The sequence below is a fragment of the Salvelinus alpinus genome, chromosome 22, assembly GCF_045679555.1.
Source record: "Salvelinus alpinus chromosome 22, SLU_Salpinus.1, whole genome shotgun sequence".
NCBI classification, from domain to species: Eukaryota; Metazoa; Chordata; class Actinopteri; order Salmoniformes; family Salmonidae; genus Salvelinus; species Salvelinus alpinus.
In genome coordinates, this window is record NC_092107.1 from 36,840,514 (window position 1) to 36,866,768 (window position 26,255).

At 44.4% G+C, this 26,255-nt stretch overlaps 1 protein-coding gene across 2 annotated transcripts; it reads left to right on the forward strand.

Annotated features, from left to right (window-relative positions):
• The first annotated feature begins 13,112 nt into the window (after positions 1–13,112).
• LOC139549485 (extracellular calcium-sensing receptor-like) lies at positions 13,113–25,735 on the forward strand. Of its 2 annotated transcripts, XM_071360039.1 has the most exons (11): positions 13,113–13,342; positions 13,455–13,746; positions 14,044–14,286; positions 14,448–14,543; positions 14,712–15,027; positions 15,115–15,287; positions 15,461–15,691; positions 16,491–16,614; positions 17,091–17,284; positions 23,687–23,965; positions 24,085–25,735. In XM_071360039.1, the coding sequence occupies exons 1-11, from the start codon at positions 13,113–13,115 to the stop codon at positions 24,511–24,513; spliced, it is 2,607 nt and encodes an 868-aa protein (XP_071216140.1). In that variant the 3' UTR covers positions 24,514–25,735. The 2 variants fall into 2 exon arrangements, with proteins under 2 accessions (XP_071216140.1, XP_071216141.1); XM_071360040.1 differs by lacking the exon at positions 13,113–13,342 and having other exon boundaries at positions 13,474–13,746; positions 14,712–15,037; positions 15,128–15,287.
• Positions 25,736–26,255: the final 520 nt, after the last annotated feature.

Consider the following 26,255-nt stretch of genomic DNA (forward strand, 5'->3'; position numbering starts at 1 on the left):
ATTTGGTTTGGCTTCCTACAAACCTCTGGTGCTGGTGTTTACAGAACATTTGGTGTGGCTTCCTACAAACCTCTGGGGCTGTTTTTTACAGAACATTTGGTTTGGCTTCCTACAAACCTCTGGGGCCGGTGTTTACAGAACATTTGGTTTGGCTTCCTACAAACCTCTGGGGCCGGTGTTTACAGAACATTTGGTTTGGCTTCCTACAAACCTCTGGGCTGGTGTTTACAGAACAATTGGTTTGGCTTCCTACAAACCTCTGGGGCCGGTGTTTACAGAACATTTGGTTTGGCTTCCTACAAACCTCTGGGCTGGTGTTTACAGAACAATTGGTTTGGCTTCCTACAAACACCTGGGGCTGGTGTTTACAGAACATTTGGTTTGGCTTCCTACAAACCTCTGGGGCTGGTGTTTACAGAACATTCGGTTTGGCTTCCTACAAACCTCTGGGCTGGTGTTTACAGAACATTCGGTTTGGCTTCCTACAAACCTCTGGGCTGGTGTTTACAGAACATTTGGTTTGGCTTCCTACAAACCTCTGGGGCTGGTGTTTACAGAACATTCGGTGTGGCTTCCTACAAACCTCTGGGGCTGGTGTTTACAGAACATTCGGTGTGGCTTCCTACAAACCCCTGGGGCTGGTGTTTACAGAACATTCGGTTTGGCTTCCTACAAACCACTGGGGCTGGTGTTTACAGAACATTTGGTTTGGCTTCCTACAAACCTCTGGGTCTGGTGTTTACAGAACATTTGGTTTGGCCTCCTACAAACCTATGGTGCTGGTGTTTACAGAGCATTTGGTTTGGCTTCCTACAAACCTCTGGGGCTGGTGTTTACAGAACATTTGGTTTGGCTTCCTACAAACCTCTGGGGCTGGTGTTTACAGAACATTTGGTTTGGCTTCCTACAAGCCTCTGGGGCTGGTGTTTACAGAACATTCGGTTTGGCTTCCTACAAACCTCTGGGCTGGTGTTTACAGAACATTTGGTTTGGCTTCCTACAAACCTCTGGGGCTGGTGTTTACAGAACATTTGGTTTGGCCTCCTACAAACCTATGGTGCTGGTGTTTACAGAGCATTTGGTTTGGCTTCCTACAAACCTCTGGGGCTGGTGTTTACAGAACATTTGGTTTGGCTTCCTACAAACCTCTGGGGCTGGTGTTTACAGAACATTTGGTTTGGCTTCCTACAAGCCTCTGGGGCTGGTGTTTACAGAACATTCGGTTTGGCTTCCTACAAACCTCTGGGCTGGTGTTTACAGAACATTCGGTTTGGCTTCCTACAAACCTCTGGGCTGGTGTTTACAGAACATTTGGTTTGGCTTCCTACAAACCTCTGGGGCTGGTGTTTACAGAACATTCGGTGTGGCTTCCTACAAACCTCTGGGGCTGGTGTTTACAGAACATTCGGTTTGGCTTCCTACAAACCTCTGGGGCTGGTGTTTACAGAACATTTGGTTTGGCTTCCTACAAACCTCTGGGGCTGGTGTTTACAGAAAATTTGGTTTGGCTTCCTACAAACCTCTGGGGCTGGTGTTTACAGAACATTTGGTTTGGCTTCCTACAAACCTCTGGGCTGGTGTTTACAGAACATTTGGTGTTGTCTGATCAGGATATTAAGGACCTCCAGTTAGACATGTTTTCAATGTGATTTTGATGTATTCTATATTTACATTTACATTTAAGTCATTTAGCAGACGCTCTTATCCAGAGCGACTTACAAATTATATATGCCTATATATGCCTAGTCCATATCAGTGTTCTGTTGATAATATGACAGCCATGGTGTCTGATCAAGTCAAGTTCAGTGTTAGCTACCAAACTTTTATATCAGTATTCTGGGTTTGGACACAACAATATTGGCACCCTTGCACTTTACAAAGGAGTGCAATGAAGTATAATGTTCTGCTTTTTCTATTTAAAACTGGTTGAATTACTATTTTTACCCTGTAGGCACCTGCAACTTACTACAGGTGAGTTAAATTACACAGAAAATGATAATCATTGCCTCCAACCAAATTAATTCGAATTTTGAATAATTTAGTCCAGGCCAATTTAATTCAGTTTAAAACAATTGTATTGGTCCTTTGCAGTTCTAAATCAAACAAATACATGTGTAAAGACCACATGTTATTATTTATTTTCAATGTCAACTTTAGAAGAAATAGTGAATCATGCAAGAGTGCCAATACACAAGTATTTGATTGCATTTGTACACTGCGTGATTAAATCTCTCCGCTCTGTGCCTCCTGTCTCTTCCCTGGAGGAGCTCATTGACATTGTAACTGTCTCAGTGTTGTTCTCTCTCATCATGTTGTCTTCATTATCACCTGAACAGGTCCTCCTCTGAGAGAGTTGCACCCTGGGACATCTTGTTATGACCCTACTTACTAAGCAGAGGTAGTCTCTCAGGGATGTATTAGAGGAGAGGAGGGGAAACTGTTGCCTGGAGCGCCTCAACACACCTCTTTATTGCCCTCCTCCTCCACCCCCCTCCCTCCCTCCCTCCCTCCATCCCTCACCTTCCCTTTCCCACAAGGGGAGATATTAGTTAAGAGGAGACAAACTATAGCCTGGGGCAACATAACACTCATTCTGTTTATCTCTCTCTCTCTCTCTCTCTCTCTCTCTCTCTCTCTCTCTCTCTCTCTCTCTCTCTCTCTCTCTCTCTCTCTCTCTCTCTCTCTCTCTCTCTCTCTCTCTCTCTCTCTCCCTCGCTCTCTCCTCCTCTCTGTCCTCCTCTCTGTCTCATGTAGTCTGCAGCGTTCCCCAATGGCACTGCAGGTTATCACACAAAGTGGGCCTTTATGAGTCATTACTCCATAGGTTTACAGTAGAGTCATGTGTCTAGAGAGTTGGTTGGGCCAATAAGGTTTTCTGCATTATGATTCATTTGAATGACTACAACATTCTATGGCAGCCAGGCTAGCTCCCCGTTAACACTACATGGGAAATATTTCAACAATGTATTGTCACAGAATGTCTCGAAAAAGAACAATATATAAAATGATAAAAGTTGGCTCAACTCTGTAAATATATGATTCTCTTGTTCACAGCTGCATTACTCCACAAAGACACTGAGAGCTGGCATGCAGGGAAAAGAGCAATACGGTGCCCTGAATGAATCCCCTACAACATGTATGTATATATTAAAACTTCTATACTGTACATCACATGGAAGACTTAGCTTTATACTGACCATTATGCTCATATTCTGCCCTGACAACAGCTTCCTTGAGGAGTGTGTAGATTAGAGGTCTGAGACGTACAGCAGGTACCTGTCTGCAAGGAGGTGAGCCCTCTGCCTCTTCACATCGTTGTAGGATGCGTTGGTGATCCACTCAGGCCGAGTGGTGAACGGTGTTTGTCTCCTGTCTCACTCCATTATGGTCCAATGTGCATGGTAGTTGTGTGTTGTTGTCACTGTCCTGCTGTGAAACTGGCAGCTGCTCTCGTCTTCCTATTGACCGGGATCCCGTGGGGAGATCGGACCTATCTGACAGGAGGTGATCTGAGAGGGTGGGCAGTCAGCTAGACAGCATAGAAAGAGGCCTCTTGCCTTGACACAGAATGTGTGGGTGTGAGGGTCTACAAGCCCTACTGTCTGTGAGGGTTCAGCATGGATGGATCTCTTTGGCAGTTGGACAGCTGTATTCTGGGACGAGGGCTTCATGAGGATATGGATTATGGTACAGTTCAGTAGGGTGTGCTTTCTAAAACTAGAGGAAACTCTCCTTATGTGGAACTTGAGGCAACATGCAGGTGGTGTAGTGTGTTAACAACATGCAGGGTGGTGTAGTGTGTTAACAACATGCAGGGTGGTGTAGTGTGTTAACAACATGCAGGGTGGTGTAGTGTGTTAACAACATGCAGGGTGGTGTAGTGTGTTAACAACATGCAGGGTGGTGTAGTGTGTTAACAACATGCAGGGTGGTGTAGTGTGTTAACAACATGCAGGGTGGTGTAGTGTGTTAACAACATGCAGGGTGGTGTAGTGTGTTAACAACATGCAGGGTGGTGTAGTGTGTTAACAACATGCAGGGTGGTGTAGTGTGTTAACAACATGCAGGGTGGTGTAGTGTGTTAACAACATGCAGGGTGGTGTAGTGTGTTAACAACATGCAGGTGGTGTAGTGTGTTAACAACATGCAGGGTGGTGTAGTGTGTTAACAACATGCAGGGTGGTGTAGTGTGTTAACAACATGCAGGGTGGTGTAGTGTGTTAACAACATGCAGGGTGGTGTAGTGTGTTAACAACATGCAGGGTGGTGTAGTGTGTTAACAACATGCAGGCTGGTGTAGTGTGTTAACAACATGCAGGGTATTGTAGTGTGTTAACAACATGCAGGGTGGTGTAGTGTGTTAACCTCTCTAGGGTATGTGGGACGGTAGCGTCCCACCTCGTCAACAGCCAGTGAAACTGCAGGGCGCCAAATTCAAAACAACAGAAATCCCATAATTTCAATTCCTCAAGCCAGGAAGTATTTTACACCATTTTAAAGCTACACTTGTTGTAAATCCAGCCAAAGTATCCGATTTCAAAAAGGTTTTACGACGAAAGCACACCAAACAATTATGTTAGGTATGAGCCAAGTCACAGAAAAAGACAGCCATGTTTCCAGCTAAAGTGAGCATTAACAAAAAGCAGAAATAGAGAAAAAATTCATCACTAACCTTTGATAATCTTCATCAGATGACACTCATAGGACTTCATGTTACACAATACATGTATTTTTTGTTCGGTAAAGTTCATATTTATATCCAAAATTCTGAGTTTAGGCAAGACGCTACTGTATCCCTTGGTGTAACAGATGTATAATGTACTCTCCATGCGTTGTGTTTTCTCAAAATAAATCACAGTGGTCCCAGTTGAGCATCATTTACTTCTGTTGTTAAATGGGAAACAGCACGTTAGTTGTGCAGGGCTTAACAGTATTGATGGCTGTCGATGGCAAAATCCCTTGCATCACATTTTCCTACTGGGAAGACCTGACGTTCGCAATCTACCCCTATCTGCAAGCGGGGCCAATCACAACACACCTTATTGTCATCAGAGTTGAACTAAGCAATAGGAATGCTTGAACATTAAATACACATTTCTTTAGAGTCAAGTTGAAACATAACCAACCCTGTTACATTGGCAAAAAGCCTGAGAAAATGCAGAGCGCCATGAAAATTACTATAAAATCAAACTTTCATTAAATCACACATGAAAGATACCAAATTAAAGCTACACTGGTTGTGAATCCAGCCAACGTGTCAGAATTCAAATAGGCTTTTCAGCGAAAGCATACAATGCTATTATCTGAGCATAGCACCATAGTAAACAAAAGAGAGAAAACATTTCAACCCTGCAGGCACGACACAAAACGCAGAAATAAAAATATAATTCATGCCTTACCTTTGACGAGCTTCTGTTGTTGACACTCCGATATGTCCCATAAACATCACAAATGGTCCTTTTGTTCGATTAATTCCGTCGATACATATCCAAAATGTCCATTTATTTGGCGCGTTTGATCCAGAAAAACACCGGTTCCAACTTGCTCAAACGTGACGACAAAATATCTCAAAGGTTACCTGTAAACTTTGCCAAAAAATGTCAAACTACTTTTGTAATACAACTTTAGGTATTTTTTAACGTTAATAATCGATAAAATTGAAGACGGGATGATATGTGTTCAATACAGGATTAAAACGAAATGTTGCATGCCTTCTGTTTGATTGAAGCGCATGTCCAGGACACCTGGAGTGCCTCGACTTCAAGATGGCCGTATTTCTTCATTACACAAAGGAATAACCTCAGCCTATTTCCCAGGACTGTTGACATCTAGAGGAAGCCGTAGGAACTGCAACCAATTCGCTTAGAAATCTGGTTTCCAAGTGACCCCAAAAACAAAAAAATCTGAATGGTTTGTCCTCGGGGTTTCGCCTGCTAAATAAGTTCTGTTATACTCACAGATATGATTCAAACAGTTTTAGAAACGTCAGAGTGTGTTCTATCCAAATCTACTAATAATATGCATATCTTATCTCCTGGGGATGAGTAACTGGCAGTTGAATTTGGGTATGCTTTTCATCCAAACGTGAAAATGCTACCCCCTACCCTAGAGAAGTTAACAACATGCAGGGTATTGTAGTGTGTTAACAACATGCAGGGTGGTGTAGTGTGTTAAAATGCAGGCTGGTGTGGTGTGTTAACTTCTTATGGCTTCAACCAAGCTCCCATTGAAATCACTGCGAGATATGGATGAGTTTGCACTTCCTACGGCTTCCACTAGATGTCAACAGTCTGTAGAACTTGAAGGGGGGGGGGGCGAATGAGAGGAGAATTAGTCACCACTGCCATGAGGTGACCATTCTTTGACCATGCGCGTTCACATGAGAGGGGGCTCCGTTCCAACGCTCATCTGAGTCAATGTAATTCTTCGGTTGGAATGTTATTCAAGATATATGTTAACAACATTCTAAAGATTGATTCAATACATCGTTTGACATGTTTCTACTGACTGTTACGGAACTTTTGGACATTTCGTCAGGTTTTAGTGTACGCGCTTCATGACCTTGGAATTGTTTACCAAACGCGCTAACCAAAGTAGCTAATTGGACATAAATAACGGATATTGCACAAATGAAGCATTTATTGTGGACCTGGGATTCCTGGGAGTGCATTCTGATGAAGATCATCAAAGGTAAGGGAATATTTATCATGTGTTTTCTGGTTTCTGTTGACTCCAACATGGCGGAGAAATGTTGTTATATCTGAGCGCCTACCTACTGGTACTACCAGTCCTACCAGGCCTACCTGTCCTACCAATTCTCCCAGTTCTCCCAGTCCTACCAGTCCTACCAGTCCTACCAGTCCTACCAATTCTCCCAATTCTCCCAGTACTACCAGTCCTACCAGTCCTAACAATTCTCCCAGTTCTCCCAGTCCTCCCAGTCCTACCAGTCCTTCCAATTATCCCAGTTCTCCCAGTTCTATCAGTCCGACCAGTCCTACCAGTCCTACCAATTCTCCCAGTACTACCAGTCCAAAAGGTCCTACCAATTCTGCCAGTCCTACCAGTTCTACCAAATCTCCCGGTCCTACCAGGTCTCCCAGTCCAACCAAGTCTGCCAGTCCTACAAATTCTCCTAGTCCTACCATTCCTACCAGTCCTACCAGTCCTACAAATTCTCCCAGTTCTCCCAGTCCTACTGGTACTACCAGTTCTACCAGTCCTACCAAATCTCACAGACCTACCAGTCCTACCAGTTCTACCAAATCTCCCGGTCCTACCAGTTCTCCCAGTCCAACCAAGTCTGCCAGTCCTACAAATTATATTAGTCCTGCCATTCCTACCAGTCCTACCAGTCCAACCAAGTCTGCCAGTCCTACAAATTCTATTAGTCCTGCCATTCCTACCAGTCCTACCAAATCTCAAAGTACTACCAGTCCTACCAGTCCTACCTAATCTCCCAGACCAACCAGTCCTACCAATTCTCACAGTCCAACCAGTCATACAGTCCTACCAGTTCTACCATGTCTTCCAGTTCTACCAGTCCTACCAATTCTCCCAGTCCTACTGGTTCTTCCAGTTCTACCAGTCCTACCAATTCTCCCAGTCCTACTGGTCCTACCAGTCGCACCAGCCCTACAATTCCTATCAGTCCTACCAGCCATACCAATTCTCACAGTTCTACAAGTCATACCAGTTCTACCAATTCTTCCAGTCCTTCTGGTACTACCAGTCCTGCCAGTCCTACCAATTCTCCCAGTCCTACCAGTCATACCAGCCCTACAATTCAAATCAGTCCTAAAAGCCCTACCAATTCTCTCAGTTCTACATGTCATACCAGTCCTACCCATTCTCCCAGTCCTACCAGTACTCCCAGTCCTACCAGTCCTTCCAATTATCCCAGTTCTTCAAGTTCTATCAGTCCGACCAGACCTACCAGTCCTACCAATTCTCCCAGTACTACCAGTCCTACCAGTCCTAACAATTCTCCCAGTCCTACCAGTCCTTCCAATTATCCCAGTTCTTCAAGTTCTATCAGTCCGACCAGTCCTACCGGTCCTACCAATTCTCCCAGTCCTACCACTCCAAAAAGTCATACCAATTCTCCCAGTCCTACCAGCTCTACCAGTTCTACCAAATCTCCCGGTCCTACAATTCGTACCAGTCCTAACAGTCCTACCAATTATCCCCGCTCTACCAGTTCTACCAGTCCTACTGGTACAACCAGTCCACCAGTCCTACCAAATCTCCCAGACCTACCAGTCATACCAGTCCTACCAATTCTCCCAGTTCTACCAGTCCTACCAGTCCTACCAGTTCTCCCAGTCCTGCCAGTTCTCCCAGTCCTGCCAGGTCTCCCAGTCCTACCAGTTCTCCCAGTATTACCAGTCCTACCAGTCCTACCAATTCTCCCAGTACGACCTGTCTTACAAATTATCCCAGTTCTACCAGTCCTACCAAATCTCCCAGTCCTACCAGTCCGATCAATTTTCCCTGTTCTACCAGTCCTACACATCCTACCAGTCCTACGAATTTCTTCAGTCCTACCAGTCCTACCAATTCTCCCAGTCCTACCAGTTCTCCCAGTCCTACCAGCTCTACCAGTTCTACCAAATCTCCCAGTCCTACAATTCCTACCAGTCCTAACAGTTCTACCATTTATCCCAGCTCTACCAGTTCTACCAGTCCTACTGGTACAACCAGTCCTACCAGTCCTACCAAATCTCCCAGACCTACCAGTCATACCAGTACTACCAATTCTCCCTGTTCTACCAGTCCTACCAGTTCTCCCAGTCCTGCCAGTTCTCCCAGTCCACCAGTTCTCCCAGTATTACCAGTCCTACCAGTCCTACCAATTCTCCCAGTCCTACCATTCTTAACAGTCCTACCAGTTCTACCAATTCTCTCAATTCTCCCTGTCATACCAGTCCTACCAGTCCTACCAGTCCTACCAAATCTCCCAGTCCTACCAGTCCGATCAATTTTCCCTGTTCTACCAGTCCTACACATCCTACCTGTTCTACCAATTCTCCCTGTCCTACCAGGTTTACCAGTTCTACCAGTCCTACGAATTCCTTCAGTCCTACCAGTCCTACCAGTCCTACCAATTCTCCCAGTCCTACCAGTTCTACCAGTCCTACCAGTCCTACCAATCTTACCGGTCCTACCAGTCCTACTAATTCTCCCGATCCTACCCGTATTACCAGATCTACCGGTCCTACCAGTACTGCCAGTCATACCAATTCTCCCGGTCCTACCAGTATTACCGGACCTACCTGTCCTACCAGTCCTACCAGTCCTCCCAGTCCTGCCCTTCCTACCAGTCCTACCAGTCCTACCAGTCCTATCAGTCCGACCAGTTATCCCAGATCTCCCAGTCCTACAAGTCCTATCAATTCTCCCAGTTCTACCAGTCCTACCAGTTCAAATGTTGTCCTAATGTAACTTACAACAACTTTCATTTGTTCTACCAGTCCTACACATCCTACCTGTTCTACCAATTCTCCCTGTCCTACCAGGTTTACCAGTTCTACCAGTCCTACAAATGTTGTCCTAATGTAACTTTCAGATACTTTCAGAGCCTTTCAGAGCCTCAGTGTTCATCACAAGAGCACTAATGGTAAAACATCAAGGCCTATATTCGATCAGAAGTGTTATCCGGCGACAACAGACACCCACATTGCAGATGTTCTGGCGGTGTCGGAGATGGACCTGCGGTTGGAGCCGTCAAATCGGTGAGCATCTGCTCTTGTGATCTTTGTCATGAAGCAGCACCCAACCCACTCACTTTAGAAGTTCCGAAAGAGAAAGTATTGGCTATATAGAAATAATGACGCTCAAATTGAAAAATCAATAAATTAAATAATGAGGATTTATTGTTATTTTTTGTTAGATTTTCTTTTATTGTTTTTTTAAAACAATACATGCATACAATGACAACATACAGATGCACACAGACATTTACAACATCACCCCTGCCCAAACCCATCTGCTCACCCCTCCATCTCTGACGCCCACATCACTTTCCGCCACATGGCCTCAAACTGCACCATTTTGTTTCTCTCCGTCGCCCACACACTTTCCAGCATATTGTGTTAACGATGGAGGATCGGTTGACTCCCAGTTTTTAAGTATACGTTTTTTTCAATATGATTGACAAGAAAAGTATCATCCAACCAATCAGGTATCTCACTGCACCCTCATATGTCATGTCTTGAAATATGCAGACAGCTGGATTAAAAGTAAGTTATCATTGTATTACTTCTGACAGGCAACTTTCTAGCTCTGCAACTTCTGGACTTTATAGCATTCCCAGAAAGTCATTATTAGTTTTACACTTAAGACATGACACTGCTGTTGTGCTGTAGAATGTGTGAATTATGTCTCTTGTAATAAATTATATACAGTATACTGGATTAAGAGTACATTTTCGTTAAGTGTCATTTTGTTAGTTTATGTTCCAACATTTGTGGCCTGCTGGAGGTCATTTTGCAGGGCTCTGGCAGAGCTCCTCCTGCTCAAAGGCGGAGGTAGCGGTCCTGCTGCTATAGGTTGTTGCCCTCCTATGGCCTCCTCCACGTCTCCTGATGTACTGGCCTGTCTCCTGGTAGCGCCTCCATGCTCTGGACACTACGCTGACAGACACAGCAAACCTTCTTGCCACAGCTCGCATTGATGTGCCATCCTGGATGAGCTGCACTACCTGAGCCACTTGTGTGGGTTGTAGACTCCGTCTCATGCTACCACTAGAATGAAAGCACCGCCAGTATTTAAAAGTGACCAAAACATCAGCCAGGAAGCATAGGAACTGAGAAGTGGTCTGTGGTCACCACCTGCAGAATCACTCCTTTATTGGGGGTGTCTTGCTAATTGCCTATAATTTCCACCTTTTGTCTATTCCATTTGCACAACAGCATGTGAAATTTATTGTCAATCAGTGTTGCTTCCTAAGTGGACAGTTTGATTTCACAGAAGTGTGATTGACTTGGAGTTACATTGTGTTGTTTAAGTGTTCCCTTTATTTTTTTGAGCAGTGTATATTTATATTAGCTCACCACAAAAGCCAAACACACAACTCCATGTTTTCACCATGTTTCCACCGCAAAGATAGCTTTCACAAAACCCACAAATAGAGATAAAATTAATCACTAACCTTTGAACAACTTCATCAGATGACAGTCTTATAACATCATGTTATACAATACATTATGTTTTGTTCGAAAATTTGCATATTTGAGGTATAAATCGTAGTTTTACATTGCAGCCACCATCACAAATAGCACCAATACAGCCAGAATAATTACAGAGAGCAACGTGAAATACATGTTCCAGAAGGCATTTCTGACAAAAAGTTTACGTTCAAATGGCTCTCCTGTGAAGTAGTGACAAGCGACATATGCCTAGTTTCCTGAAATGAGTCACATTTACATAAGAATTCAGACTCTTTACTCAATACTTTGTTGAAGCACCTTTGGCTGCGATTAAAGTCTTGAGTATTCTTGGGTATGATGCTACAAATGTGGCACACCTGTATTTGTGGAGTTTCTCCCATTCTTCTCTGCAGATCCTCTCAAGATCTCTCATGTTGGATGGGGAGCGTCGCTGCACAGCTATTTTCAGGTCTCTACAGAGATTTTCAAATCCGGACTCTGGCTGGGTCACTCAAGGATATTTTGAGACTTGTCTCAAAGCCTTGTCTTGGCTGTGTGCTTAGGGTCGTTGTCCTGTTGGAAGGTGAACCTTCCTCCAGTCTGAGGTCCTGAGCGCTCTGGAGCAGGTTTTCATCAAAGATCTCTCTGTCCTTTGCTCCGTTCATCTTTCCCTCAATCCTGACTAGTCTCCCAGTCCCTGCCTCTGAAAAACATGATGCTGCCACCCCCATGCTTCACCATAGGGACGGTGCCAGGTTTCCTCCAGACGTGACACTTGGCATTCAGGTCAAAGAGTTCCATCTTGGTTTCATCAGACAAGAGAATCTTGTTTCTCATGGTCTGAGAGTCCTTTAAGTAACGGACTGACTTTAAGTGCGTACATCTACGTGACCTTTGACATTTAGGTCTGAAATCATGGGCATAAAACATTCTTGTGCATTGTCCTACTTACTACTGACAGAGCTACCCCTCACAGGGACATCGCAGTCAACTCAGAGGCTACGGCTGAGGAAACGAATGCATACCATAATTTCCCGCTACAGCAGAGCCATCAAACAGACAAATAGATAATACCGGAATAAGGTGGAATCCTACTATATCAACCCAAAAATCAGCCCAATGGCAAAATGTGTTCAATTTGCAAATAAATAATTTGCAATTTGCAAATAAATTCATAAAAAATCCTACAATGTGATTTTCTGGATTTTTTTCTTCTCATTTTGTCTGTCATAGTTGAAGTGTACGTATGATGAAAGTTACAGGCCTCTCTCATCTTTTTAAGTGGGAGAACTTGCACAATTGGTGGCTGACTAAATACTTTTTTGCCCCACTGTATTTTATTAAGACAATCATTCATAAGAATGAATAAAGTATGATGTAACATTAGATGTTGTTGAAGAACAGACGCTGATTCTCCTCTCCTACTACATTACCTTCAATAACATCACCCTCATAGGCTTTCTCCAATTACCCTCAATTACCTGTTCCCCAAGTTATCCTCCAATAACAAGCCCCAATTAACCCCCTCCTGCCCCTCCCGTCCCTACAAGCACCCCCTGGTGGCTGCGTGCCTGTTTTTTAGCCGGGGGCTCATTTCTCCCTATATCAGCATCTCCCCTTCTCTCCTCTTCCTCTCCCTTTTTCACTCTCTGCAGGAGATGCTAGACTGACAGACACGCATCCTCTCTGTCTGTCTGTCTGACTGTCTGTCTCTCTCACCAGGATAAGGTTTACTGTTGATAGGTAGGGCAGAGATGGAACATATATTTTTTGTGTGCCTATCACTGTTGTTTCATACAAATGTCTGGTTACAGGTGTCCGTGGTGTATCTCTTTATTGATAGCGTTTTTTTTTGTTCATGTCATTCTATTTACTCAGTGTTCTGTCTGTAAGATCTTGGTTTGATCTCTCTCCTCCAGGTGACGGACTTTCCCAGTCCTCGACCTTGTCTCTATCCAGGTGATGTGCCTCTGTGGCTGGCTGTGGCTGCTCTGCTGCCTCCATATCCCTGGGTATGTCTGGGGTCAGTCTGGAGGTGGAGGGGGGGCCTGTCGGCTGATGGCTAACCCCATCTCGGGCAGTGTTTATCGGGCAGGAGATGTGATCATTGGAGGCCTGTTCCCCGTCCATGTGGACGCCCCTCTACCAGAGCAGGAGTTCAGGAGTATTGAGGGAAATGTGACATGTACAATGTACGCAACTCTGAAGTATTGTGTGATGACAGCTTTGTGTCATTGTTTTCATGTGTAAAGTGTTTTCAGTTACCTCCTCTCTACCTGTCTCTTCCCTTCCTCCATCTGTCAGTTTCTACCAGCGTGCTTACCGCTGGCTCCAGACTATGATCTTTGCGGTGGAGGAGATTAACCGTGACCCAGTCCTCCTTCCTAACCTCACCCTGGGGTTCCTGGCTGCTGACACATGCCTGGCAGAGGGAACAACTCTGGGGGCAGCTCTAGCCATGGTGACCGGCCAGGAGGCCTCTGTGGCGGACACAGAGTGTGGAGCAACCCCTGAAGTGCCCGTCATCATCGGTGATGCCCGCTCCTCAGCCTCCATCGTGGTGGCACAGACCCTCGGGCCGTTTGATTTACCCATGGTGAGGCATGGGGTTGGAGTACAGACTGGGATGAAAAGAGATGATGAATATCAATCTAGACGATTCTCTGTCTATAATGTTAAATTGTCTCTCCCTCTGGTATCTGCTTCTTAAATATTTGAATTCTCTCTGTTCTCTCTTTCTCTGCATCTTTCTCTCTCTGCATCTCTCTCTCTCTCTCTCTCTCTCTCTCTCTCTCTCTCTCTCTCTCTCTCTCTCTCTCTCTCTCTCTCTCTCTCTCTCTCTCTCTCTCTCTCTCTGTGTGTTCTCTCTCTCTCTCTCTCTGTTCTCTCCCAGGTGAGTTATTTTGCCTCCTGTGCGTGTTTGAGTGACAACTGGAGGTACCCGTCGTTCTTTCGTACGATACCCAGCGATGCTTTCCAGGCTCGGGGCATGGTCAGGCTGCTGCATCAGCTGGGCTGGGAGTGGGTGGGGCTGGTGTCAGGGGATGATGACTATGGGAAGTTTGGGGTTCAGATGCTTCTCCAAGATCTCCACGGATCTGGGGTTTGTGTCGCCTACGCAGAGGTCATCCCCAAGGTACGACCTCACTCTGATGATCTGACAATAGACTCTCTCTTTCTGTCTCTCTTTTACTCTGCTTCCCCCCCTCTCCACTAATCTAAAATAGAAACTCTCTCTCTGATTTTCTGATTTTCTCTGACTCTCTTCCCTCTCTCTCACTGATGGTCATCCCCAAGGTACCATCTCAGAGACGGATGAAGCACATCGTGGACACCATCAGAGGATCTACTGCCAGAGTGGTGGTGACATTCGCTATCTCTCAGGATGCACGGGTAATCAGTTACTGGTCAGAGTATTGTTAAGTATTTGTTACACAACTGTATCAGAGTGTTTTTTGTCCTACCATGTCTTGATGCCCTTTATAGACACCAGTTTTTCTAATTGATAATAATGTATGTCAACTTGACTATCTTGATCTTTTCAACCATCTCATTCTCCAGGCCCTGATGGAAGAGGTTGTCCGTCAGAACATAACAGACAGGCAGTGGATCGCCTCGGAGGCCTGGGTCACCTACTCTACTCTCTCTTCCCCAAAAAACCTGCCCTCTCTTGCCGGGACTATTGGATTTGCCCTGAAGAAAGCTGTCATTCCCAGCCTGGGCCCTTTCCTAACACGCCTCCGTCCTGATGGGGACTACCAGAAATCCGACCCCTTCCTGAGGGAATTGTGGGAGGAGATTTTTGGGTGTTCTCTGGGGATTGACCTCAGCATGACCCCGTCGTCCCGGCGACAGTGTACTGGTTCAGAGGTCATAGGTGAGGGAGAGTTTACAACTAATGCTCTGTTTTTGTGTCCTGATCCATTCCCGATGTTGTCTCAGTAAAATAAAGTGTCAATCCTAGGTGAAGGGGAGAGTCAGTACGCTGACGTGTCTCAGCTGAGAGCCAGCTACAATGTGTACAAGGCTGTGTACGCCATCGCCCACGCCATTCAGGACATGGTGGCCTGTCGACCAGGGGAGGGACCCTTTAATAGTGGACAGTGCCCTGATATCAGGAAGCTTCAGCCCAGCCAGGTGACAATAGCATGTTGATCTGTTTTCAGGATAACAACACTAATGTTTCCAGTCAGGATACAGTGGAAACACTTTACTAGTGTTACTAGTGAACACTGTTTTAGTACTAAAGACCCAAAGCCACAACTGGTTCTAACTCTTAATCCTGTTTCAATAAACCTTTTGTCTTTGAGATTGTTCATTATCTGAGAGGAGTGAACTTCAGTACTCCTGTGGGAGATTTGTTCCACTTCGACATGAATGGTGATCCGCCTGCCTCTTATGACATCATCAACTGGCATGTGACCCCCGAAGGGAAGGCAGAGTTTGTCCAGGTCGGCCATTTTCTGTCTTCAGTGGGAGTGGACGACCAGTTTCACATCAATATGGAGAATGTGGTGTGGGGAGGGGGCAGCGGAGACGAGGTGAGTACCATTTAGCTTGGTTTCTCTGAGGCAGAGAGGAGTGTGTCTGTCTGTCTGTCTGTCTGTCTGTCTGTCTGTCTGTCTGTCTGTCTGTCTGTCTGTCTGTCTGTCTGTCTGTCTGTCTGTCTGTCTGTCTGTCTGTCTGTCTGTCTGTCTGTCTGTCTGTCTGTCTGTCTGTCTGTCTGTCTGTCTGTCTGTCTGTCTGTCTGTCTGTCTGTCTGTCTGTCTGTCTGTCTGTCTGTGTGTGTGTGTGTGTGTGTGTGTGTGTGTGTGTGTGTGTGAGAGAGAGAAAGAGACTTGTTTAGTTTCTCACCCTGAGGCAGACATACAGCAAAGAGAAAGACAGAAAAAAACACCAAATAACAGGTGAATGTTAGGTCAGACAGGAAGCTCTGTCAACAATATGATACTGAATGTTAGGTCAGACAGGAATCTCTGTCAACAACATGATACTGAATGCTAGATCAGACAGGAAGCTCTGTCAACAACATGATACTGAATGTTAGGTCAGACAGGAAGCTCTGTCAACAACATGATACTGAATGTAGAATATTTATGTGGTCAGATTCCTCACATAGTCCCAAGAGAGGCCCAGCAAACCTGCCTGTGTGTGTGTGTGTGTGTGTGTGTGTGTGTGTGTGTGTGTGTGTGTGTGTGTGTGTGTGTGTGTGTGTGTGTGTGTGTGTGTGTGTGTGTGTGTGTGTGTGTGTGTGTGTGTGTGTGTGTGTGTAATAATGGTGATAATAGCGATGATGATGATGATGATGATGATGACTGCATCCTCCCCACCGTCTGCTAGGTCCCTGTGTCTATATGCAGTGCTGCCTGCCCCCCTGGTACCAGGCATGCGGTACAGAAGGGGAAGCCTGTGTGCTGCTTCGACTGTCTGTCCTGCGCTGAGGGAGAGATCAGCAACACAACAGGTAGTCTATCAACTTTTCTCATTCCAATTCATTTTTTGACTCAATCCTGACAGTTTCTGATTCTGACTGGTTCTGATTTTGACTGGTCCTGATTCTGACTGGTCCTGATTCTGACTGGTCCTGATTCTGACTGGTCCTGATTCTGACTGGTTCTGATTCTGACTGGTCCTGATTCTGACTGGTCCTGATTCTGACTGGTCCTGATTCTGACTTGTTCTGACTGGTCCTGAATCTGACAGGTCCTGATTCTTACTGGTCCTGAATCTGACAGGTTCTGAATCTGACAGGTCCTGAATTTGACTGGTCCTGATTCTGACTGGTCCTCACTCTGACTGGTCCTGAATCTGACTGGTTCTGATTCTGACTGGTTCTGATTCTGACTGGTTCTGATCCTGACTGGTTCTGATCCTGACTCTTGATTTCTGATCCTGACTGGTTCTGATCCTGACTCTTGATTTCTGTTCCTTCTCTGTCAGGGTCAGTTGAGTGTATCAGGTGTCCAGAGCGGTTCTGGTCCAACCCTGATCGTACAGCCTGCGTCCCACAGCTGGTGGACTTCCTCTCCTACAGCGACACCATGGGTGTCATCCTATCCATCATCTCAGTTTTCGGGGCAACGCTCACAGCTGGTGCCCTGGCCACCTTCTTCTACCACCGCCATACGCCCCTGGTGAGTAGAATCATATGATCATAGAAATACAATGAATAGAACGGGCATCCCCATTAAAGTCAGTGATGGCATAATGGACGGACTGGCAGACATTTTGGATGCGTTCATAAATTCACTCTGGCTAATCTATTCCGATTTCAGAGCACTCTCCTCTGATTCTAAATAGCTTAATTCAAGTGTTGCCAGCAACCCAGTTGTAGTCACCAACGCGCTGGATAACATGAAAGCAGCCTAACCAGCTTTGCTAGGGCAAATAAAATGGTCAGAGTGAGGTGATCTCTCATTTATGTCTGGAAGTAGCAAGCAAGCTAGCTAACGTTAGCACGTTTTCTTGAGTGCTTGACTGCCGTTGTGAGGTCAGAATGCTCGATCAACACTACTCCTCGGCCAGAGCATCCAGTGTGTTCTCTAAACCCTCCGGGTGCGAAAACCATCTGAATTTACCAACGGACAATCTGACAATGCTCTGAATGTAAGAACGCCTAAAGCGCACTCTGCGCGCTCTCTGGCACACCAGAGTGAATTTACAAACGTCTCCTTTGAGTGTACCAATGCCAGTAAAAGCTGGAAGTGTACCCTTCAATCTGTGCTATGATTTGTTGAGTCAACTCAACTGACATTGCAAAAAATCCATTCCATTGCATGAGCCACATCAGTTGGTACAATTTTTTTTAAATATATATAAAAAATGTTTACCTTTATTTATACAGGTTAACTCATTGAGATAACATGTCTTTTTCAAGAGAGACAACCTGTGGTTAACCTAGGTTAACCATTGACTGACAGGAAATAGTTTACCTTTTTCAAACACAATTTTATTGTGGTCTGCTTGTTTTTAGTCAATTTCAAAACTACATTAAAGAAAACTACAACATGTCTACAGATTACTTTTCAACATTGTATGCTCCAGAACATTCTCACTATTTCGAAAAGTGTAATATTGTAGGGCTTCCCTCATGCCTCTTTTCATGACGATGCTAGCAGCCACTAGCTAGCTACCCCCTGGAACATTAAGCTAGCCAAGACCAACAACACATACAAACAGACTATACAGTTACAAGTAGTGAGTGGAGTTACTAACAGACTATACAACTACAAGTTATGAGTGGAGTTACTAAAAGACTATACAACTACAAGTAGTGAGTGGAGTTACTAACAGACTATACAACTACAAGTTATGAGTGGAGTTACTAAAAGACTAAACAACTACAAGTAGTGAGTGGAGTTACTAACAGACTATACAACTACAAGTTATGAGTGGAGTTACTAAAAGACTATACAACTACAAGTAGTGAGTGGAGTTACTAACAGACTATACAACTACAAGTAGTGAGTGGAGTTACTAACAGACCATACAACTACAAGTAGTGAGTGGAGTTACTAACAGACTAGACAACTACAAGTAGTGAGTGGAGTTACTAACATACTATACAGCCACAAGTAGTGAGTGGAGATACTAACAGACCATACAACTACACGTAGTGAGTGGAGTTACTAACAGACTAGACAACTACAAGTAGTGAGTGGAGTTACTAACAGACTATACAGCTACAAGTAGTGAGTGGAGATACAAACAGACTATACAACTACAAGTAGTGAGTGGAGTTACTAACAGACTATACAACTACAAGTAGTGAGTGGAGTTACTAACAGACTAAACAACTACAAGTAGTGAGTGGAGTTACTAACAGACTATACAGCCACAAGTAGTGCGTGGAGTTACTAACATACTACAGACTATACAACTACAAGTAGTGAGTGGAGCACATCTCCACTTGGCTCAATGCCCACTATAGCCCGGCACGGGCGGAGCGCAGGAAGGACGAACTGAACAGTCCCAGCGCACCGGAGACACAGTGCGCAGAGCCGGTGCAGGATACCCTGGGCCGAAACGACGCATCGGAGACCAAGCGCGCTGAGCTGCCACAATCCGCCCTGGCTGGATGCCCACTCTCTTATGGCAGTTACAGGGGTCTGGCATATAGCGCTCTGGGCTATGAGCGCGCACTGGAGACACCGTGCGCTTTACCGCATAACACGGTGCCTGACCAGTACCACGCTGCTTCCGGTAAGCACGGGGAGTTGGCTCAGTTCTATCGCCTGACTCCGCCAACCTCCCCGTGTGCCCCCTCCTAAAAAAATTGGGGGGCTGCCTCTCGTGCCTGCTTCGCTGACTCGCCTCATATCGCCGCCTCTCAGCTTTAGCTGCCTCCAGTTCCTTTTTCGGGTGGCGATATTCCCCAGCCTGTCACCAGGGTCCCTTTCCGTCCAATATCTCCTCCCATGTCCAGGAGTCCTGAACCCTCTGCTCCTCTATACCACGCTGCTTGGTCTGCTTGTGGAAAATAACTTCCCACAAAGCATAGGTGGGGAAAAGCTACGAAAGTATGGTTCCCAATCAGAGACAACGATAGACAGCTGTCCCTGATTGAGAACCATACCCGGCCAAAACAAAGAAATACAAAACATAGAAAAAGGAACATAGAATGCCCACCCAAATCACACCCTGACCAAACCAAAATAGAGACATAAAAAGCTCTCTAAGGTCAAGGCGTGACACACATATTTATCAGATGTTATTGGTCACATATTTATCAGATGTTATTGGTCACATATTTATCAGATGTTATTGGTTACATATTAGCCAGATGTTATTGGTCACATATTTATCAGATGTTATTGGTCACATATTAGGCAGATGTTATTGGTCACATATTTAGCAGATGTAATTGGTCATATATTTAACAGATGTTATTGGTCACATATTTAACATATGTTATTGGTCACATATTTAGCAGGTGTTATTGGTCACATATTTAGCAGATGTTATTGGTCATATATTTAAAACTTCTTATGGCTGCGGGGCAGTATTGAGTAGCTTGGATGAAAAGGTGCCCAGAGGTGCCCAGAATAAACTGCCTGCTACTCAGTCCCAGTTGCTAATATATGCATATTATTAGTTTATTTGGATTGGAAACACTCTGAAGTTGATAAAGCTGTTTGAATGATGTCTGTGAGTATAACACAACTCATATGGCAGGCAAAAACCTGAGAAAAAATCCAACCAGGAAGTGGGAAATCTGAGGTTGCTCGATTTTCAACTCAGCCCCTATCAAATACACAGTGGGATATGGGTCATTTTGCACTTCCTAAGGCTTCCACTAGATGTCAACAGTCTTTAGAACATTGTCTGATGCTTCTACTGTGAAGTGGGGCCGAATGAGAGGGGATTGAGTAAGGTCTACCATGACCTGGACATGCCCTTACCATGCGCATTCATGTGAGAGCAAGCTCTGTTCTATCGCTTTTCTGAAGACAAAGGAATTCTCCGGTTGGAACATTATTGAAGATTTATGTTAAAAACATCCTAAAGATTGATTCAATACATCGTTTGACATGTTTCTACTGACTGTAACGGAACTTTTTGACATTTCATCTGCTTTTAGTGAATGCGCTTCGTGACTTTGGATTTGTTTACCAATTGCGCTAACAAAAGTAGCTATTTGGACATAAATGATGGACATTACCGAACAAATCAAACATTTATTTTGGAACTGGGATTCCTGGGAGTGCATTCTGATGAAGATCATCAAAGGTAAGTAAATATTTATAATGTTATTTCTGACTATGGCGGATATATTTTTGTCTTGATTGGGCTCTGGGCGCCGACCTCAGATTATTGCATGGTTTGCTTTTTCCGTAAAGCTTTTTTGAAATCTGACACAGCGGTTGCATTAAGGAGAAGTGGATCTAAAATTCCATGTGTAACACTTGATCTTTGATCAACGTTTATTATGAGTATTTCTGGAAATTGATGTGGCTCTCTGCAAAATCAAAGGATGTTTTTGGAACTTTACCGAACAAAACAGACATGTATTGTGTAACATGAAGTCCTATGAGTGTCATCTGATGAAAATCATCAAAGGTTAGTGATTCATTTTATCTCTATTTCTGCTTTTTGTGACTCCGGTCTTTGGCTGCAAAAATCGCTGTGTTTTTCTGTGATTTGGCGGTGACCTAACATAATCGTTTGTGGTGCTTTCGCTGTAAAGCCTTTTTGAAATCAGACACTGTGGTGGAATTAACAACAAGATTACCTTTAAAATGGTATAAGATACAGTACTTGTATGTTTGAGGAATTTTTATTATGAGATTTCTGTTGTTTGAATTTGTCGCCCTGCACTTTCACTGGCTGTTGTCATATCGATCCCGTTAACGGGATTGCAGCCATAAGAAGTTGTTATTGGTCACATATTTAGCAGATGTAATTGGTCACATATTTAAAACTTATTGTCAATAGGGGGGTGCTGTTTTCACTTTGGGAAAAATCGTGCCCAATTTAAACGGCCTCGTACTCTATTCTAGATCATACAATATGCATAGTATTATTACTATTGGATAGAAAACACTCTCAAGTTTCTAAAACTGTTTGAATTATATCTGTGAGTAAAACAGAACTCATTTTGCAGCAAACTTCCATACAGGAAGTGAAAAATCTGAAAACGAGGCTCTGTTTCAGGGCCTGCCTATTCAATTGCCTTATATTTATCGATATGCATGCACTTCATACGCCTTCCACTAGATGTCAACAGGCAGTGGAAGGTGGAATGGGGTGTCTAGCTCTATCTGAGGTCGAACAAGAGCTTTTGGAATGGCAGGTCAGCCATTTTGTCAGTTTTCTAAGGCGCGAGAAGGACCTCGACATTGCCTTCTGAAAAGCGTTCGGTGTACACGGCGAATATCTCCGGCTCTGATTTTATTTGATACATATTAGAAAAACATCATAAAGTAGTTTTTTTAAACCGAGTTTCATCAGTTTATTCAACGTTTATTGGGACTTTTGGAGTTTTCCGTTCTTTGCGCCAAGAGAGGGTGGGAATGTTAGCAACATTGGCTAGCATTGTGGCGCGAATTCGACAGAAGAAATGGACATTCTAAAACCAAACAACGATTTATTCTGGACCAAGGACTCCTTGTACAACATTCTGATGGAAGCTCAGCAAAAGTAAGAAAAAATGTATGATGTTATTTCGTATTTCGGGGTAAAATATTGACTCCTATTCTCCGCCGTGTTGGTGAGTGCTGTCTCACAATAACGCAAGCTGTATGTTATGGTAAAGTTATTTTAAAAAATCTAACACAGCGGTTGCATTAAGAACCAGTGTATCTTTCATTTGCCATACCACAAGTATTTTTATGTAAAGTTATTGATGAGTTCTTTGGTCAGATTAGGTGAGTGTACAAAATATCTCCGGACATTCTGGGGAAAATGTTGCTACATATTCACAATGTATAACCACGATTGCAGCGCTAAATATGCACATTTTCGAACAAAACATAAGTGTATTGTATAACATGATGTTATAAGACTGTCATCTGATGAAGTTGTCCAAAGGTAAGTGATTTAATTTTATATCTTTTGCTGGTTTTTGCGAAAGCTACCTCTGCAGTGAATAAATGTGTTTGTGTGTTTGGCTATTGTGGTAAGCTAATATAATTCTACATTGTGTTTTCGCTGTAAAACACTTAAAAAATTGGAAATATTGGCTGGATTCATTTGCTGTACACCATGTATTTTTCATAAATGTTTTATGATGAGTATTTATGTATTTCACGTTGCTCTCTGTAATTATTCTGGCTGCTTCGGTGCTATTTGTGATGGTAGCTGCAATGTAAAACTATGATTTATACCTCAAATATGCAAATTGTTCGAACAAAACATAAATGTATTGTATAACATGTTATAAGACTGTCATCTGATGAAGTTGTTTCTTGGTTAGTGACTAATTATATCTCTATTTTGTCGGTTTTGTGAAAGCTACCTATGCGGTGGAAACATGGTGAAAATATGCGGTTGTGTGTTTGGCTATTGTGGTTAGCTAATAGAAATACATATTGTGTTTTCGCTGTAAAACATTTTAAAAATCGGAAATGATGGCTGGATTCACAAGATGTTTATCTTTAATTTGCTGTATTGGACTTGTGATTTCATGAAAATTATATTATATGATATCCCTGTCCCGTTAGGGTAGGCTATGCTAGTCAGCTTTTTTGATGAGGAGGATCCCGGATCCGGGATGGGTATCACTGAAAGTTAACAGATGTTATTGGTCATATATGTAACAGATGGTATTGGTCACATATTTAACATATGTTATTGGTCACATATTTAGCTGATGTAATTGGTCACATATTTAGCTGATGTAATTGGTCATATATTTAACCGATGCTATTGTTCACATATTTAACAGATGTTATTGGTCACATACACATATTTAACAGATTCTATTGCGGGTGTAGTTAACTGCTTGTGGCATAGCGAAATGTTACCGAACTGTGTCACATAAGGATGAGATTTATGATGTTACTCAGTCTAAATTTTAATTCTCTGTCTCATTTCAGGTGAAAGCCAACAACTCTGAGCTCAGCTTCCTGCTCCTGCTGTCACTGAAGCTCTGCTTCCTGTGTGCACTGGTTTTCATTGGCCGGCCGAAGCCATGGACGTGCATGCTGAGACACACCCTGTTTGGTATAAGCTTTGTGTTCTGCATCTCCTGTCTGCTCAGCAGGACTGTGGTGGTGCTGGTGGCCTTCAGGGCCACTCTGCCTGGAGAGAACCTGATGAGATTCTTCAGCCCCACCCAGCAGAGGATGGGTATCTCCATCTGTACACTCATCCAGGTCAACGTCTAGTTTTTACTGTAGTCTATTGGAATTTATTTATTTCCTTCACTGACCATATTCTGTTGTTATGGTAACTGTGCTTGCTTTTTCCTTCCAAACTCCTTTCCCTTCCACAGGTGCTGATCTGTGTGCTGTGGCTGATCCTAGCTCCACCCCGGCCGGCTGAGAGGGGCGGCAGAGAGGGTCGGGGACCGAGGGTGGTCCTGGAGTGTGAGGTGGGCTCTGTGGTCGGCTTCTCTCTGGTGCTGGGCTACATAGGCCTGCTGGCCTCCCTTTGTCTCCTCTTAGCCTTCCTGGCCAGGAAACTCCCAGACAACTTCAACGAGGCCAAGTTCATCACCTTCAGCATGCTGATCTTCTGTGCTGTGTGGATATCCTTCGTCCCTGCCTACGTCAGCTCTCCTGGGAAGTACACTGTCGCTGTGGAGATATTCGCCATCTTAGCTTCCAGCTTTGGGCTGCTGTTCTGTCTGTTTGCTCCAAAGTGTTTCATCATCCTCCTGAGACCAGAGAGAAACACCAAGAAACACATGATGTCCAAATAGAAACCACCAACAAACACATGATGGACAAATAGAAACCACCAACAAACACATGATGTCCAATTAGAAACAACCAACAAACACATGTTGGTCAAGTAGGAAACAAAAAGAAACACCTCTATTGACCACAGGAGTGTGTTGTTGTGCCTTCTCAAAGTCAGTTATTATAATAAAAGATCCTCCATCTTACATTGATCCTCACTCAGCTTGTCCTCTTTAAACCTCTCTCAGCTTGTCCTCTTTACACCTCTCTCAGCTTGTCCTCTTTACACCTCTCTCAGCTCGTTGTAATGTTTGACAGGTATCCTAATGAAATCGAATGAAACGAGAGTGTTCTCTCACTGCAGGCCCACAAGCTTTCATTCTCCTTTTCTTTCAGTGCTCAGTCAGAAATCAAACCCCTGTCTGCCTCCTAGCCCCCAGCCCCTAGCCCCTAGCCCCTAGCCCCTGATTTGATAGGATTATATGGGTTTAGGAAACATAGCACTAACTTCACCCAGCTCTCTGGTAGGATATCTCTTCTCACAGAGCCCTCTAACAAGGAGAGAGGATCAGAGAGAGGCTCGGTCACTAGAGGCCTGGCGAGGCTGTATAAGCTGTAGCCCTGCAGGCTAACACAGGCCAGAGTGATGAGAAAGGCCAGAGTGATGAGAGGCCAGAGTGATGAGAGGGACCAGAGTGGTGAGAGGGACCAGAGTGATGAGAGGGACCAGTGATGAGAGAGGCCATAGTGATGAGTGAGGCCATAGTGATGAGTGAGGCCAGAGTGATGAGAGGTACCAGAGTGATGAGAGAGGTACCAGAGTGATGAGAGGGACCAGAGTGATGAGAGAGGCCAGAGTGATGAGAGAGGTACCAGAGTGATGAGAGGTACCAGAGTGATGAGAGGTACCAGATTGATGAGAGAGGCAAGAGTGATGAGAGAGGCAAGAGTGATGAGAGAGGCACCAGAGTGATGAGAGGTACCAGAGTGATGAGAGGTAGCAGAGTGATGAGAGAGGCCAGAGTCTCAGGGCTCTCTGAGGTGACAGGCTGTCTTTGGATCGTTCAACTCTCCTCTTTTGAAACTCTAACAAACCTGTACCATATTAACACGCCTGGATGTCCCTGCAAAAACAAACTAGAATGTCAGCCCTTTTTCTACTTGGACGCTGCCGCCCCGCTCAATAGCAATTGATCTGTTGCTATTCCTGCTGAGGTACTCAGGCAAGATGGAAGGAAATGGGGCTCCGCAGAGAGAAGGGGGGGGGGTCCTGTTATGGAAGGATATGGGGCCTTGCACAGAGGGGGCGGGGTCCTGTTATGGTTACATAATGACACAACACATGTTTTGATGATACTCTGACCATGTGTGACTGAATTTGTCACTCACTCACTTTCTATTGTTGCATGCCTGGGCCTCCCTAAACAACTCCCAGAGAGGGCCCTATTGTTGCACACCTGGGCCACAACTCCCAGAGAGGGTCCTATTGTTGCATGCCTGGGCCTCCCTAAACAACTCCCAGAGAGGCCCCTATTGTTGCATGCCTGGGCCTCCCCAAACAACTCCCAGAGAGGGCCCAGTGTACACTTGTGGAAAATGACTACAATGACAAACTGTGTATGCATTACAAGGGCTTGTAAGTCAGCATTTCACTGTAAAGTCTACTATACCTGGCACATATGACAAATACAATTTGATTTGAACATTTGATTTGAAACTGTATGCATGTCCTGGAATGAGTTGTTTTACACTGGGCTACAAT

Bases quoted from the DNA above. Each gene is read 5' to 3' on its own strand.
- LOC139549485 (XM_071360039.1), top strand. From the start codon at position 13,113: ATGTGCCTCTGTGGCTGGCTGTGGCTGCTCTGCTGCCTCCATATCCCT. The intron at 16,615-17,090 runs GTAGTCTATCAA...CTTCTCTGTCAG, and splicing joins AGAGATCAGCAACACAACAG to GGTCAGTTGAGTGTATCAGG. The intron at 23,966-24,084 runs GTCAACGTCTAG...TCCCTTCCACAG, and splicing joins CCATCTGTACACTCATCCAG to GTGCTGATCTGTGTGCTGTG.